Genomic DNA, 17,508 nt, shown 5'->3' with positions numbered 1-17,508 from the left:
TTTATCTTGTTGTGGAATTGACTTGGTCTCTAAAGGATGAGGCAAATTCATCAACAGAGAATGTGGAGGAATGAGGAGGAAGAGGAACAATTGAGAAGAAAGAAGAGAAGGTGGCGAAAGCTCGTCGGGATAATTGGCTACAGATTACAGTTAATTCTGGATGAAATAAGAGAAAAATAAAACTGATTGCCCACATGGTAGTCTGTTACAGTGGACCTGTGAAAGTAGAGTCTAAGAACTTAGGACACCAACTTGTCAATGCAACACAGAACTAATGTCTGTAAAGACAAGTCTTAAAGCAACTGACCCAGTCAGTATTGTAAAGCAGTCATCAAGTCCCAGCATCAGGCAACTGATCTGAGCATCAGTGTGCAGTGCAATATTAATGATCACCCAGACATTTCAAAGGGTTAGATGAATACAAGAAACAGAAGGGTTAAAAAACAGGATCAGCAGCCAACTGAAAAACTAATACGAAGAAATAAAAGAGGTGATCCGAGAGAGTTTGGAGACATAGACCAATATGAAATCAGCCCTCTTTACAGCAGACTGAATTCTAGATGCCCATGATGAAATTTAAATAGGATGGAGGAGGTAAAACATTAGATATTACAGGTTATTGTTACAGCCTCACATATGAATCAACAATGTTACATGTAATACATGTCTGTGCTTAGTTGCCGGTGAAAGCTTTCTTGTCAAACATTTTTGGAACATGTTATAGTACAGAAAGTGAAATTGAGAGCAGTGTTAGCATAGTATTCGGGGCATCCATCTCTGGACTACTGCAAATAGACTCCCTTTACTTTGTGCTTTTAGTCTTTATACTGTGAAGCTGCTGCTAGAATTTACACTGTGCATCAGGTGCTGCATTAAGAAGTTAATTTAGCTGAGAACTGAAACTGTTTTTTGTATGACACACATACAAACTTTGAAAATTTGCTTCTCATGTTTTGCTTCCAATAGGAGACCAGCTGCCCAGCTCTGATTCATATATTCTGCTTATACTCTGGATACTTGCTTAGAAATTAAATTAACCAAAAGATTACACAAAAAAACTTTCAGATAAATAAATTTATTACATACTCATGAAAGAATAAGTGGCTAGACAGTCAGTTTTCTGTAGTTAGTGGTCCATCATAAGATAATAAAATTTTTATGAAAATGAACTCCATATTTCCATGTCTTTAGAACATGATGGGCTGAAATGACAAGACTGTTGATGGAAATTGATGATTTTGAATCAGTCAAAATGTTTTGGCCTATTTTTTTCCAACCACGGGCTTTTGAGAACGAGCAGTGCCATGTCTATCTGTTGAGATTTATAATTTTCTCTCTTTTGTTTGTCACTTCTTCCAGACTCACTTCGCCCATGATCTCTTAAGTTCATGTAAGCTGTAAATGTTCATGCACCATAACTTTAAGATCATGCCTGGATAAGCCTTTACGCAGCTACTTCTGTAATGTACGTAAATGTGTATCTAAAAAAACTTAAACAGTAGGAAGGTGATCAGGAATCGATGCTGAGTTTTATGCAGCTGCTCGTGTGATGAACATTGGTGCATATGGTGGAAAGTAACTAACTGTACTTAAGAGTCACGTCTGCAACTATGTCTCTTTTTTTCCTAATGTAATGCACAAATTGTATTTGCTGTGAGATGTACATCACTTTGCAGGAAACACACATACACACACACACATCGGCGAACCGGAGCCTAACCTGGCAACGCAGGGTGCACGGCTGGAGGTGGAGGGGACACACCCAGGACGGGACTTTCCAGAAGAGAGTCTGCTAACTGAAAAAACGTAAATGTAGCATCCACATGAATGCCAGGACCCAAGGTTTCCCAACAGAACATTGCCCAAAGCATCATATTGCCTCCAGTGGCTTGCCTTCTGGCCATAGAAGACATCTCTTTCCATGGTTTACCCGGTAAACAGTAAACAGTTTCTTGGTTACCCGGTAAACGACACATACGTACCCAGCCGTCAACACGATCTTAAAGAAAACATGATTCATCAGACCAGGCCACCTTCTTCCATTGCTCCATGGTTCAATTCTGATGCTCACGTGCCCATTGTTGGCGCTTTCAGTGGTGGATGGGGTCAGCAAGGGCACTCTGACCGGTTTGTGGCTGCACAGTCCCATACGCAGCAAGCTGCGATGCACTGTGTGTTCTGACTCCTTTCTATCATGGCCAGTAGTAAGGTTCTCAGCAATTTGTGCTACAGTAGCTCTTTTGTGGGGTCGGACCAGACGGGCTAGCCTTCGCTTCCTACACACATCAGTGAGCCTTGGCTACTCATGACCCTGTTGCTGGTTCACCGGTTGTCCTTCCTTGGACCACTTTTGGTAAGTACTAACTACTGCATACTGGGAACACCCCTCAAGACCTGCCTTTTTGGAGATGCTCTGACCCCGTGGTCTAGCCATCACAATTTGGCCATTGTCAAAGTCGCTCAGATCCTTATGCTTGGCCATTTTTTTTTTGCTTCCAACACATAAAATTCAAGAACTGACTGTTCGCTTGCTGCTTAATATATCCACCCCTTGACAGGTGATAGTAACAATATAATCAGTGTAATTCACTTTACCTGTCAGTGGTTTTAATGTTTTGGCTGATCGGTGTACAGTTTTAGTCTTTTTTTTATTTATTAGACCTACTACTCTGTGCCTTGCCTCACTGCATCCCATCCCAGTTGCTCGGTTTTATGCCTCTAGCAAACACTTTTTTTGTATAACCAGAATCAGAAGGGCCTTTCCAGAACTGGTTGAATGTGCTGAGTATTACTGATTATCATCTGCCAAATTACTTTTTGCTATTAATTTTTTATGATTTTCAGCTGGAATAATCAGGAATTTGGAATTGATGATGAGATGACTGAGCCCGATATCCTTGAAGGAGTGTGGCAAAATCCCACAGAGCAACCGTGCATTAAATATTGACAGAAGTTTTATAACAAAATTTTGAAAAATGCCATTTCTTCTGTGAAAAAATATTAATTATAATTAAAATACTCTTTTTTTTTTTTTTGTTTAAACTGTGCTTGTCGTGTACTTAGCCTAGTATTTCTCAAAAGCTTCTGCTTCAGGAACATTTTGGAGTTATTGGGCTTGCATGACATTGCCACCTAGTGCTAAGATCAGGTCATTTGACACACAGGATATCTAACATGGTACATTATATGCACAAAGCATGCACTCCTGTTACTGAAACGTTCCATTTTAGGATCTGGAAAGCATAATATTAGATTTTATCCAGTTTCCATGGAGGTTAATTTATGGAAATTTTGCATCCGTAACAGGTCCCCTCTGTGCTGGAATGGGTGGGAAAAAGAAGAAGAAGATGATGTACCTGACAACAAAGAATGCTGGTGGGAGGACTCAATAGTGTGTGCTGTATATTTGTTCAAATAATATTTACAATTAATTATTTCGCTGATGCTTTTCTCCAAAGCCATTTACAATGTTAAGCTACCTACAGGCAAAAAGCAGGCAAAGTAGGATTTCGGCCTCCGAATTTTGAGTGCAAGGGCAGCAGCTCTTACCACTACGCTACCAGCTGTCCCATAACTTGCTTAAGCGGCGAGACATTTTAACCACAATATTAAATATAATTATAAATGCTAATATGATCTTGCTGTGGCTCTTCCTTTAAGAGTTTGATCGACACGAGCTGCTGATATATGAGGAAGTTGCAAAGATGCCGCCTTTCCGTCGGAAGACTCTGGTTCTGATCGGGGCACAAGGGGTTGGTCGGCGCAGCCTGAAGAACAAGCTGCTGGTGTCAGACCCGCAACGCTACGGCACCACTGTTCCTTGTGAGTAGACTCCAGTGCGCTGAGAAATGCACCGTGTCACCATTTAACAAAAATACTCTGCATTTCAGTGCTGTTTTCGTAACTGGTCTTGTACTTGTTGCATGAATTTTAGAAATAAATTATATTTTGTCATATTTTCTTTAAATGCATAACAAAAAGAATATTTGCAGAACAACATCAGTGCTGTTCTGTCAGTAGTGATGGGGAAAGACTCTGGCCATCTCCGCAACCCACAAGATCACATATCAGGTTCTTGGTGTGTGTGTATATAGTGTATATAGTATATAGTATATACACACACACATACACGAACAGTTTCTGAGCCAACTGGAACAGGTTCTCTTCCGTTATTTCCATGTATTTTGTTCCATGCGCTCTTGCATTCTTCATCACTATTAAGAAGATTCCCAGACGGTGCAGATGAAAAGCATCCCCCACAGCATAGTGCTGCCTGTACCATACTTCACGGGACGGATGGTGATTTTAAGGCATGGGCGGTGTTAGACCTTTTCAGCCAAAGTTCAAAGTGCTATGTATGGGGCAAATCTATCTTGGGTTCATCTAACCACAACACCTTTTCCACATCCTAGCTGGGTCCTCACTGGAATATCCAAGCACTTTGATTTTTTTTTTTTTTTTTTTTAAATATATCCTTTTCCTGACCATTTTCTCTTTGTTTTCACAATGGGTTCACAATCTGGCCAATGCCCCCGCACAACAAAAAGTGATTTTTCTATCAAGAAAATGTGACCTTTACTTTAATTGCTCATAGTAGAAACTAATCATTAAATTACACCCAAATAAGAAGCAAATGGGGGGCGCGGTGGTGTAGTGGGCTTGGCCAGGTCCTGCTCTCTGGCGGGTCTGAGGTTCAGGTTGTCATGACTCCATCCAGGAAGTAAGCCGTCAGACCCTAGCGCAGAGCTGAGGGCGTTTATTAAGGGGAATCCAAAAGGCGTGGTCACAGGACAAGCGAAGGGTCACCGATGAACATACGTTGCTGAAGGGATAATCCGAAAGCCGTAATCCGAAGAGACAAGTGAGAGGTCGTGGAATACCAAGGATTCGCAGGGATTCAGAAGAAGGGGCTGGTGAACAAGGAATAGGATGGGCAGGACAGGGAAAGGTAAGAAGGCAGATGCACGAAAGACAAGTGAGTAACAAGGCTGAACAAGGTTTCCCGTCCGACCCTACTCTGCGCACACCTTTTATGCATCTGTTCCATGAGCCACCGCAGGTGTTCCTTGTTGCGCCGAGGTTGAGAGCGCGACACAAGTCCTGCTTGGGGTACCTTGCCATGGACTGGTGTCCCGTCCTTGGTGTGTCCCCTCCCCCTCCAGCCTTGTGCCCCGTGTTGCCGGGTTAGGCTCCGGCTTCCCGCGACGCCGCTCGGGACAAGTGGTTTCAGCCCATGTGTGTAAGAACCAAATGTGTCTTGTGAGGGAAAAATTTGCCACTTTAAGCTTTTTGAGCACAGGGTTATGAATACTTATACAAGCAGCACATTTCAGTTTTACATTTTAATATCTAAAGACAAATAATTCATTTTGGCTTTTAAAATAGACTGGTAGCATGAAATGGATTACAGTAAAAATAGTGGTTAGGAGAACATTTGTAGGTATATTTTGAAATCCAGACTAACTTTCAAAAGACTTGAATACTATTGCAAGGCACTGTACACACACACACACACACACACACACACACACACACACACACACACACACCATGGTCCGTTTTCCTGTAGGTTAGTGAGATGGCCAGAGCCCTTGTATGTCAGGTGGCAATTTGTAAATAAGTTCCTGGGGCTGTCTCTTAATAGATATAAGAAAAATATGGATCTTGCCTATCATTTGTCTGAAATAAAATCACACACACACACACACAAGCTGCTTGTCCCAAGCGGGATCGCAGCAAGCCGGAGCCTAACCCAGGGCACAGGACTGACATGGGAGGGGACACACCCAGGACAGGACGCCAGTCCATCGCAGGACACCCCAAGTGTGACTCAAACCCCAGACCCACCAGAGAGCAGGCACAGGCCAAACCCACTGTGCCACCACGCCTCCCATGAAGTAACATCACAACACACATTAACTGAATAAAATTATTTAGTGTCGTGGACATAGTAGATGAAAGTCAGTTACATTCATTCAACATACATAGGATAAGATGTTACATTCCATGTACTTATATCAAGGGCTGTACACTAGGCCCATTTCCATTGACGATCAGCACCTTGCACATAAAGCTCCATACAAAACATCACATAATACAGTACCCTCATAAATACCGCACCTTGGAACTAAGAGGCTTGATCTCCTCCCCAAACACTACATCAACTCAGAGTGCCAGCATGGGAATTTCGTTTGGGTAATCAAGTAGGCATCTCCCTTCTTTGATATTTCATTGAGTTACGTCCATGACACCTCGAGAAGGCACAAAAGTGAGGTCGGGCTCAGATCCATCCCCCACCACACATTCCAGACACCCTCTACCCACAGCAAACCCATAACTTCCACAAACCATTACCAGAACTCAAACATTCTTAACCACCACTACACCCACTACATATTATCATCAAGTTTCTCTACACCCCCCCCACCACAAACTACCTTCCTCTCTACCTGCCCTCTGACCTGCAGCCCTAACTAACCTCCTTGCTTCTCATCCACAACCACCGAGTAGCTTTCTCGTTAGTCTCAGATAGCTCCTTTAATGAGCTCCAGCCTTAACAAGGGCTTTCGAATACCAAATTCTACCTGGAGCAATGTAGCTGATTTAGCCACAAACCCTCTAATGCCCACCTCAACTGGTTTCACGTGTGCCAGCCACCTGTGGGTCCTTGCTTCTGCCATTAAATCCACATACTTTAACATTTTCTATTCAAATGCCTCCCCAGTAGTACCCTCAGATGGCACTATTAACTCTGTGAAATACACTATCCGCTCGCTGTCCAGTTATAACGCCATATCGGGTCACAACGTAGTAGGCAGAATAGCCTGGCGCACCTGGAGCTGTTTGCTCAAATGAGCCAGCAACTTCCAGTCCCAGGCCTTACTCTCTCTATCACAACGCATCTTCTAATGAACTACGTACTCTGCTCCTCCCGGACAAAATAATATATAATAAACAGTATAATACGTTGCTTTGAAAGACTCTTCGTCTTTTAGAAATAAAAACACTATGCAGGAGTTTATATTTTAAGAAGTTTGACTCTTACTTTCGCAGTTCTCTCACAGCCTTACCTTATTTCAGGCCTTGTCTGCTGAATTTAAAAACAATTTAAATATATTTAGAGATCCACTTTATTGTTCAGACTGATGTAATCACACATTAACAGTTTATTTTACTTTTAGAAAATTATATAACGTTTAGTTTTAACTTAAATTTCAACAAGTTTGTTTTAGTACTTAGATTCCCCTTTGTTTTTGTGTTTCATGTGTATAGTATATTTCGAGTACATAAAATGATTTATTTTACTAGTTACATTACATTTACATTTTACATGTATTCATTTAAGAGACACTTTTTTCTCTAAAGCGACATACATCTCATAGAAAATACATAATATGTGTGCATTACATTAGCAGAAAGAGAGCCACAGATGGAGACACGTGATTCTTAATTTAAACCAGATTTATTTTCTCACAATTATTTTTCATCCTTAGCAATTGTGTAATAAATAACAATTACCAAATGCCACACTATGGCAGAAATATTACCTCATATTTGGCTGAAACCTTTACCGAAGATGAAGTGCTTTACCCATCAGAGAGAGCAAGGTGACAAACATATTCAAACACAGGGCGACACGGTGGCCCAGCAAGTCACGCTGCTGTCTCACAGTGCCTGGGTGGTGCGAGAGAACGTGGGTTCGATCCCTGCTCAGTCTGTGGGGAGTTTGCATGTTCTCCCCATGTCTGTGTGGGTTTCCTCTGGGTGCTCTGGTTTCCTCCCACACTCCAAAGACATGCTGTTCAGGTTCACCCATAATGTGAGTGACAGTGTGTGTGTTCCACTGGTGCATGGATGAGTAACCCAATGTAAGTAGTGTATCTAGCAGTGTAAGTCACCATGGTGAACAAGGTGTGCAGGCTAGTAACACTACGTAGTGTTTGTTGTAAGTTGCTTTGGAGAAAAGTGTCTGCTATGGGAATAAATGTAAACACTATGGACAATTTAGAGTCTCCAGTTCACCTGCAACACATCTTTAGAAAGAAACTGATCACCCAGGGAAACCCATAAGAACAAAAGCAGAACATGCAAACTACTTTTAGAGGGCTTCAAACCCACAGTTCAGAAACTTCGAGGTGTCTGCATTCCCTGTTGTGCCACTGTGCCACCCATATACCATTTGATTAATTTTCTAATTGCATCTTTCTTGCATGTCCATCACTAATGGACAGTTATGCACATTATCTGGTGTCTTTCTTAAATTTCAGTGGAAGTCTTAGCATCTTTTTCTGACATCCTAACTTGATTTACACTAATAGGAATTATATACATTATCCTGTGCCTTAAATTTCAGTGGAACTGTACCATGTTTTTTTTTTTTTTACTATATTCTACATTTCTTTGCAGCTTGCATACCTATTTGTTGCATGCTTTTATTGCTTCTACAACTGAACATTGACAGATTGGTATATATCTCACAGCTGCTCTAGGGAAGTCAATGTCAGCTTCACTCAAAGAATTAAACTAAAAATACTGTAATCATTTTTCACTTTTTCAGAAAGTAACCCCACTAAGACAATTTTGCGTCAGTCATTAATTCCTTTATCCATTTGATCATAACCAGATACTTCCAGGAAGCCCAAGGTGGACGAGAAGGATGGGCAGATGTACTTGTTCATGTCACGCAGTGAGATGGAGTCAGACATCAAGAATGGCCGATTCCTCGAGCATGGCGAGTATGATGGAAACCTCTACGGTACAAAGATAAATTCCATTCATGAGGTCGTGGAGACTGGAAAAGTATGCATCCTGGATGTCAACCCACAGGTGTGTACCGTAGTCTACTAAGAGCTCAATTTAAACATGGAACCCACTAATGAATGCCTTTTTCAGGACCATTGACAAAGCGTTTAATTTCATAGGCATTAACATCCCCTTTGAGGAATGGTTCATTTATGACAGTTTTTTTCCCATAGATCTTCTTAAGGATTCATGAAGATCTTTATTTATCGCTTACGTTTAGCTTCTTTTTAGGGGGTTAAGTAAAAGCTCTTATAGCTATAATTATATAAGTACAAACACTTTCTAAGACCTCTTAATATTTTCAATTCCGTTAATTTTTGTAGAATACTAAAACAGAACAAAGTGCTGAACAAAGGGAGGGGGAGGGGGCACAGTGGTACAGCAAGTTTGGCCGGGGCCTGCTCTGTGGTGGATCTGGGGTTTGTGTCTTGCTTGGGGTGCCTTGCGGTGGACTGGCGTACCGTCCTGGGTGTGTCCCCTCCACCTTCAGCCTTCGCCCTGTGTTTCCAGGTTAGACTCTGGCTCGTCGCAACCCCGTTTGGAACAAGCGGTTGTAGACATTGTGTGTGTGTGTGTGTGCTGAACAAATGATCAAAAGAAAGTAATAATATAGATAAATGGTTATCTATAGATTACTATAGATAAACATTAGCTATACATTAAACGACTATACTATCTAGTACAACTAGTTAGTATAGTAAGCCAACTAGCCTCAGAGGAAAGGAAAGCACAAAACTTCCAACCAAAAAGAAAAGGAAAAAATAAACATCATGGGGTCCAGGTGCCAGTGGCTGCTCACTCTTGTTGGTCATTCTAGACAGAAAAAGAGCATCAGTACTAACAGCCAACAGAGAAGAGTAAAAAATACCGCTGCTCATGATACTGCTATCATTACTAGAAACCAGTAAATTGATGTCTAGGTGCAGCTATGCTGATCTCGCCCACCATGGCATGCACTCATCAGCTCCCCTCAATCTTGTCAGAAGGAGAAGTAATGCTCTTCTCAGTCTTGTCAGAAGGAGAAGTAATGCTCTTTTCTATTGGTGGTTCCCAGGCCACCATAAGATACTGAGAACAAAGCAAGAATGGCTTGGCAATCAACAACATAAAGAGACTAGTGGATTTTACAGTGAAGGACAAGATAGAGAGGTGCAGCAAAGAGGATTCAACATCAGTTATGCTGGATACTCCAAGGAGAAAAAATCAGTCAGAAGGGGAATTCCTGACAACATTTTACAGACTATTCCAAAGTTTTGGTGTTAGCTAAATGCACACCCTTGTACTGAAGTCATATTAATCATAGGTACTTTAAGTTAACTCGCATCTGGTGAATGAAGACAGCAATTTGGAACATAGATCAATTGTCTCACCGAGGTAAACTGGAGGAATGCTATTTACTCTCTTATATGTTAAGAAGAACATTTTATAATCTACTCTAAACTGGAAGCCAATGCAATAACTTAACCAGTGTTACTGTATGTGGTCATAATTCCTAGTTCTTGTGACAGTTCTGGCAACAGTGTTATGTACTGACTGTAACCTACATCTAGTTTATGGTATGGACTGCCCAATAAAAGAGCAATCATGCTTGAAAAAAGGAATGATCCAGCTTTTCAGCATGTTCTCTGTATAAAAATTGCTTTAATTGAGCTATATTCCTCATCTGAAGGAAACACAGCCTAGTCAATGCAGCAACATGCATGATAGGTTTATGTCAAATAAAACACCCAAATCTTTAACACATTTTGTTACTTGAAATTCAGTCCCTAAGTGGTAAAGACTTGAGATCTAGGGCTAAGTTGTCAAACAACATAAATTCATCAAGACTGCTTGGGGTTATTAGTAGTTCATTATTAAAAAAGAGCACCGACTCCACCTCCACAACGTATAGAATGAGGTTTATGAAAATAATAAATATAAAGACGGTCCCCGAGTTACAATGATCTGACTTAGGATTTTTCGACTTTACGATGGAGCGATAACGATATGCATTCTCTAGAAACCGTACTTCAGATTTTGAATTTTGATTTTTTTCACAGGTAAGTGATACGCGATACTATACCCTCTCATGTTGCTGGGCAGCTGGGCAGTGACAGCGATTCGCATCTCCCAGTCTGCCACACAGTCGCCAGTGTATACAACCAATATTCTACAGTGTTCTGTGTTGCCAGCATTTTTTTGGATACTCCCCCATATCTACATTGTGCTTTGTGCATCCATCATGTCTACGAAATGCCCACCTGTGTTTTCCGTGAACCTCAATTCGGATATGCTGGCATGTAGGAAACACTTAACTTTAACACTTTGACTTACCTGTTTCCGAATCATGACATTCCAAACCAGCAAATCTCCAGTAATAAGCACATTATTATTACTGTCATTACCAAACTTGGCAGACAAACTACTAAGAGCTCAGTATGTATTTTGTGCTTGAATGGGAGAACTTGGAACCTGTGGCATAGGCTTGCTTTACTGGACCTCTTCATTATGTTAATGGTTTTCATTAAATTTGAGGTGCATTAAAATTAAAATATTTATATTTACATTTCTTTTCTTAACAGATGCTTTTCTCCATTGTAATGTTCAGCTCAAAGTATAAAAAGTGCATTTCACAATTATACAAGCAGACACATGATTCATTCAAACTGTCTTATACCACTCTTTTTGCATTGTGTGTTAGTCAAATAGAATTGATAAGATAAAAAATATGATTGAGACAGATGGTGTAAGTTCATGAAGATATAATGACATCAGAAGTGAAGTGGCTCTGAAAACAGAATTTTGAGAACCTTCATGAATGTTAAAAGGGATTCAGCATTTCTAAGTGAGAGGGAGCTCATTCCAGTACATTGCCCAAATTGACAACCTACACCATTTGAATTGGGACTACCAAGCTGCCAGAGGTGGCAGAGGGCAGCAGTCTTGCTAGGGTGTGTTGAGTGATCAGACACTGAAGTTATTGGGAGATTCTATAAATGTCTGTGACCAGGGCTTTGAACATGATATGGGCAGCTTTTTTCCTCTCATATGCTTGTGTATTTGCCCTCAGTGTGAAATGTTGTTGCCCTTGAATGACGGAGCTGCTATGATGCAAAAAAAGTTTCAGAGAAATCTTGCTTTAATCATATTGTATTGTACGAGAAGGGATGAGATACATGGGAATGCTTTGGAAAGTCAAACACAACTTGTGCCACAGCATTCTGGATCAGATGGAGAGAAAGAGGCTATCCTGTCCTCCACACAGATTCAAGCTAAACTCCTCCCTCAATAATGTGTTGGACTTTTATTATGATTTGTCAGATTTTTTAATAAGAAAGGTGTGTGGCAAATTACACCGGAAAAGAAACAGTGTGAACCCTCCTCATTGTTTGCTAACTGTAAAACCTAACTTTTTTCCAAACTTGTGATAATGTTGAAACTGTGACAACAAATAAAGTCGTATAGGCTGATCTTACACAAACAAGAATGAATTACAAACTGTAGCAAGACAGAACAAAACCAGACAACAAGGAGTTACAGTAGTCCAGATGAGATATCACCATTGCCTGATATGGACCAGGTCTGTGTAGAGTGTATTGTAAAATAAGGGCAGATGTTGAGGTATCTGCCAATTTGGGTTATGGCTTCAGTGTCTTGGGAGAAGCAGAGGCTGCTGCTCTCACATTACTCTCACAGTCTTGACCGATGAAGCAGGTAGAATGAGCAAATTGTCCCGTTTGCTTGAGCGTTCGCAACAGATAGATGGACTTGGTGGGAAAACAATTTAAAATGACTGAAAGCAGAAATATATTGTCTTCACAAAATGCTCTTCAATGTCTACTTATTGGGGCGGCACGGTGATACAGCAGACTTGGCTTCCACCCTTTGGTGGGCCTGGGGTTCGAGTCCCGCCTGGGGGCCTTGCGACAGGCTGGCGTTCTGTCTGGGATGTGTCCCCTCCCCCCCAGCCCTGCACCCTGTGTTGCTGGGTTAGGCTCCGGTTCACCGCAACCCCACTTGGGACAAGCGGTTTCAGCCAGTGTCTGTGTGTGTGTTGACTTATTCATCATCTTATTACTGATAACTGACACTCCTGAACACCAATCATGAGCTGTAAATACTATGGAAGCAACTTGAATTAACGTGGTCCCACAGCTATTCTGTTTTTGTGGCCTTTACTGCCAGTTATTACCTGGTTGCAGGTTGCTTTTGCTTTGCAACACACTGAATTTTTGATAAAAACTGATAAGTGAAAATAATACATAAGTGGAATACATTTAATGTAAAACAAAATATTTATTTTCAAAAACATGTAACTGGAGTATTCATGCATTAAGGAGCTGGTGTATAAGTGAACTGAGTGTATCTTCATAAGATTGTGTGCCCCATGATCTACCTACAAGTATGTAGGTAGATCATTGGCCACACAACCTACATGTGTAACATTATCTGACTAAACTGGAAAATCCTGCAGGCTCTCAAGATTCTTCGGACAGCAGAATTTCTGCCCTATGTTGTGTTCATTGAGGCACCGGACTTTGAGGTCCTGAAGGCCATGAACAGATCAGCCATTGAGGCTGGTGTGGTTACCAAGCAGTTAACGGTAAGCTCAAAAGTATAGAAAATATAAAGAAGGCTGACCAGAAGTTTTGTTGCTTCTTAGTACAGTTATTGCAGTATATGAGTAACTTCTGATCTGTGCAAGATTGATTGAGTGGGTCCTGACATGGATTTGTGGATGTGTGTGAGGGTGAGAGGAGCGATTGTGTGTGTTAGCTTTAATATTTGGAGTTTAGTAGTAGACTGAAAAATGTGCAACCAGTTCTCCAAGTCCCTTATTTTGTTGTGTGTGTAGAGGCACCAAGACACAACAGTTGCCACCATAGCCCTTGGATATGGCAGATTAAAACAATTTCCCACTTTTTATTGCTATACATAAGTTAATGTTTGTTAGTATGCCTTGGGATTTTTCAGGTGTGGTTTTTTCCTGTCTTTGCTATGTATTTATAGATGTAGAGTTAGTGGAAAGCAGGAATATTTTGTTGTTAGAATGCTTGACATCATAGTAGAAGGTACCTAGAATGAATAATACTAAACTGTTTCTAAACAAGATGTTGTGTGTAAACAGAATTTTCAGTCTCAACTGCAAAACCAGGATGTCACCCTTTTGAGAAAAAATGTTCTTACTGTAAAAGTTCCAGCTCTGTGTATGGTATAGAAATGTGTTGTTTCCAGTTCATCAAGAGAATATTTAACTTAGTATGTCTTAGGGTTTAACATGTGTGTTTTTCTTGGCAGGATTCGGAACTGAAGAGGACAGTAGAGGAAAGTGCAAGGATCCAGCGGGCCTATGGACATTATTTTGATCTCACCATCATCAATGACAATTTAGAGAATGCTTTCCGCAAGCTCAAGGGGGCACTAGAAAAGCAGGGGGTAGAGCAGCAGTGGGTTCCTGTCAGTTGGGTCTTTTAGGGCCTAGGTAAGTACATGGCTGGATAACTGATTAAGCTGGATGATTGAAGAGAGTCAAACTTTTCTCATCAAAACAACGGAAACTTAGTTTCCCTTATTAAACAGTGCCAAGTAGTCAGAGGCTTACTGTGAAACTCGTGTGGATGCCAAATCCATTTGCCTAAGACATCACTCCCTTTGTCTGATCAAAAATGCCTGTAGACTTTAATTTCAGATCTTGTTTTTAAATTGTGTTCTTATTTTATTTTTAAGAGCAAAACATTCTCTGTTTGTGAAGGAAAAAGAACTCATAGGAGGTACAGTCCTGTCTGTGAGTGGGTGTAAAGTGTGAAGGTCTACATGTCTGAGTGAGCTTTATTTATACTTTGGATTATTGTGCTGCATATTTTTTTGGTAAACACGGCATTTTAGGTCATACATTTTATACATATGGAATTCATACTAATGGCCCATAAATTAAAGAATATCATGGGTTTGTAGTTTTATACAGTGGAGCACTAAATTAATATTCATTGCATTTCAGGTTGCAGTGAGGAATAATACTTAAAATCTGGACCAAATAAATCCTGGATGTAACACGCTTATAGCAATGCTTTTGTTCCAAGGGAAGACTATACCTTAATAATAGAATATTTTGGAATGACCGTCATCTGTGCATTAAGGGCAAAATTCTGCGGAAAAGAATAATACTGGTATACATCAGTGCCTTTTGTGCAAAAAGTGCAGTGGAATTTACGAAAGCTGTTGAACTGGTGTGTGATATATCAATATCACTCTAATAAATACAATGGATATAGTCATGCAGCTAACATTATAGCTATACATGTTTCATATTATTACTGATTTTATGAAATATACATATGTGTAATGACTAAATATTCTGTGGAGGATTTAGTTAATTTTAAGGTAATCATAGTAATGTTAGATCAAAGAAATTTGGAGCAGTGTAAAGTTTGTAAAGTAGTTTTGTCACTTAAAATTCTGTAATGTATAATTGTGACAAAATTATAATTAAACTGTGAGGTTAAATTAAACTGTGAGATTTTAGCTGAAACTGTAGAGGGATCAAACCTGTAAATAAAGCAAACTATAATCAGTCACATTTTTAGTTACTTTTACATGCCTGTGTGAAATGTACTTTTTTTCTTGTAACTTGATTTAAAGTCATGCATAGATGTTGCGGTCTCTGTACCCACCAATTAATAAGCATAGAATTAATGGATTTGGCAGTTTTTTTTATATCTGTAAATAGAGACAGACATTTCTACTGCTGTTTATGAATAAATTTTTTCTCGAAAACATAAAATAGCCACATATATCTGTTACCTACATCTGTCCCAGGCAACTTTGGTATTTATACAGTCAAATGTATCTTACACACAAAGATATACATTCACTTGTGATTTAAGTTGGCTTTATTTTGTAATCTTTATCTTATTGTTCATTGCCTAATTAATTTCTTAAGTAGTTAACAACTAATTCATTCCTTAACCGTTATTCTGAAAAAGTCTGATATAGCGATATTTCACTACTGGGAAAACCAGCCGATGTCAACAACTGCTTGTCCCAAGAGAGGTCGTGGCAAGCTGAAGCCGTACCCAGCAACACAGGGCACAGGGCCAAAGGGGGAGGGGACACACCAAGCTGTTAAAAAAATTACGCAGTATAGATTTAAAAGTCAACAGAGAGAAAAAATAGAGAAGCTTAAAAATCCAGTTGTCCAAAAAGCTCAGCTCCTAAATTGCTTTAATACCTGATGCCCTTTGTCAGACAGACGTAAGAACACGTAATATCCTGACTATGCTGTGCTTCCGTGAATCATCTGACAAGTCTTGTTCTCTAGTACTTGTCCTTCCCACATCTTCATGTTTCCTCATCACCCTTTTTCCAGTCTAGTTTTTGTCAGATACCCGTATTCCCCAGCATTGTTTCCCTGTTCAGCTAAAATGACACACCATGTACATGTAAATAAACCTCTCACCTGAGTACACACCACTTCACATCTGTATCCATGTGATAGAAAAGGTGAAAGATGTTTTTGGGGAGTCTTTTTCCCAAGAAGTGTGTGCGCTGTTGTTTCCCATAATAAACCTGTTTTAAGCTATTTCCCTCTTTTAAGCTTATCCCTCTCCTTCCTGTGCCAGTATTAGAATTAACCAACCTCCACCCTGTCCAAACCTACATTTACAGAGGCAATAAATGGATCTACAAAATTTACAGTAGCTAATTAAAAGAATGTATAGTCGTTACAACTGGATTTCTGATTTCTAAACCAGATGTAATTAGGACTATGTAGTTAAAACTGGGATACAGCTTTCAACCAACACCTAACTACTTGCATATTCAGATTCCTGGTACATCTTTGATTTTGAACAGAATTTATACAAATTGTAACAAACTAATACTGCTATCCATCCTTTTTTGAGGCAATTTTCATTATACAGATATTTTGCAGCATAAAGCTTTCGGTAAGGCTTCCTTTGATAGTCACACATCAATTGTTTACCGTAAACTATGCTTAGTCCTTAATCCAGTTATGATTAGAGTAAATAAGCAGAAGATGCCTTTATGTGCCTGGAATTTCCCCACATAGCAATTAGTAAATGACCAGTGAATTTCACCATAACTTCAAGACCATTTTATTGTGACCAGGTAATGAGTAACAAAGAATCATATTCATAAAACTTGCAGTATTGTACTGTTGCAATATGTGAAGAAACTAGTCAGATTTTTTACGACCCAATATACAATGACAAAGGTCACAGGGAGTATTCTGTCAGAATAATTTGGTTACTTTTTATGAAGGTCTGTGCAAAGTTGGATTAAAGACTAAAGTTCGTAATAGTATTAAGTTCAAAGATGAAATATATAAGACACAACTGGTATAGAATATTTCTTTAAATTATTTCTGTAGTATAGTGTATATTTGGACATATGTTAAAGACAGCTGTCTATTTTGTTTCTACTATCAGTATCATATAGATAGTTGATTCAGTATTTTCAGTTTTTTGCCATAAAATGGTACCCTTAGTAGAGTCTCTTAACAGGTGTTCAACCCCATACAGCAAAACTGTTCAAAAGGGAAAGAGATTCACATTTCCAGTACATATGAATCTGTCCCCTTTCATACTGATCCCATTTAAATCTTCTTTCATGGAAATAGTTATTGTAGCTTTATAGTCCTTAGTGCAGGAGCAATTGTCTTTGGTTTGGATCATTAAACTCCATTGGTGTGTAGCTGTTGGTTTGGGT

General features: G+C 39.8%; 1 protein-coding gene across 2 annotated transcripts in view; it reads left to right on the top strand.

Annotated features, from left to right (window-relative positions):
* The window catches only part of mpp2b (MAGUK p55 scaffold protein 2b), a 94,950-nt gene extending 79,358 nt beyond the window's left edge, over positions 1–15,592 (top strand). For both annotated transcript variants that reach the window (XM_018742133.1, XM_018742132.1), the window contains 5 exons: positions 3,307–3,375; positions 3,661–3,822; positions 8,624–8,826; positions 13,256–13,384; positions 14,080–15,592. In XM_018742133.1, the coding sequence (XP_018597649.1) occupies positions 3,307–3,375; positions 3,661–3,822; positions 8,624–8,826; positions 13,256–13,384; positions 14,080–14,256 (740 nt within the window). In that variant the 3' untranslated portion in view covers positions 14,257–15,592. The remainder of the gene's footprint in view (positions 1–3,306; positions 3,376–3,660; positions 3,823–8,623; positions 8,827–13,255; positions 13,385–14,079) is intronic.
* The last annotated feature ends 1,916 nt before the right edge of the window (positions 15,593–17,508 follow it).

This window comes from Scleropages formosus, chromosome 25 (genome assembly GCF_900964775.1).
Source record: "Scleropages formosus chromosome 25, fSclFor1.1, whole genome shotgun sequence".
NCBI classification, from domain to species: domain Eukaryota; kingdom Metazoa; phylum Chordata; class Actinopteri; order Osteoglossiformes; family Osteoglossidae; genus Scleropages; species Scleropages formosus.
This window is presented reverse-complemented; position numbering and strand designations above follow the sequence as displayed.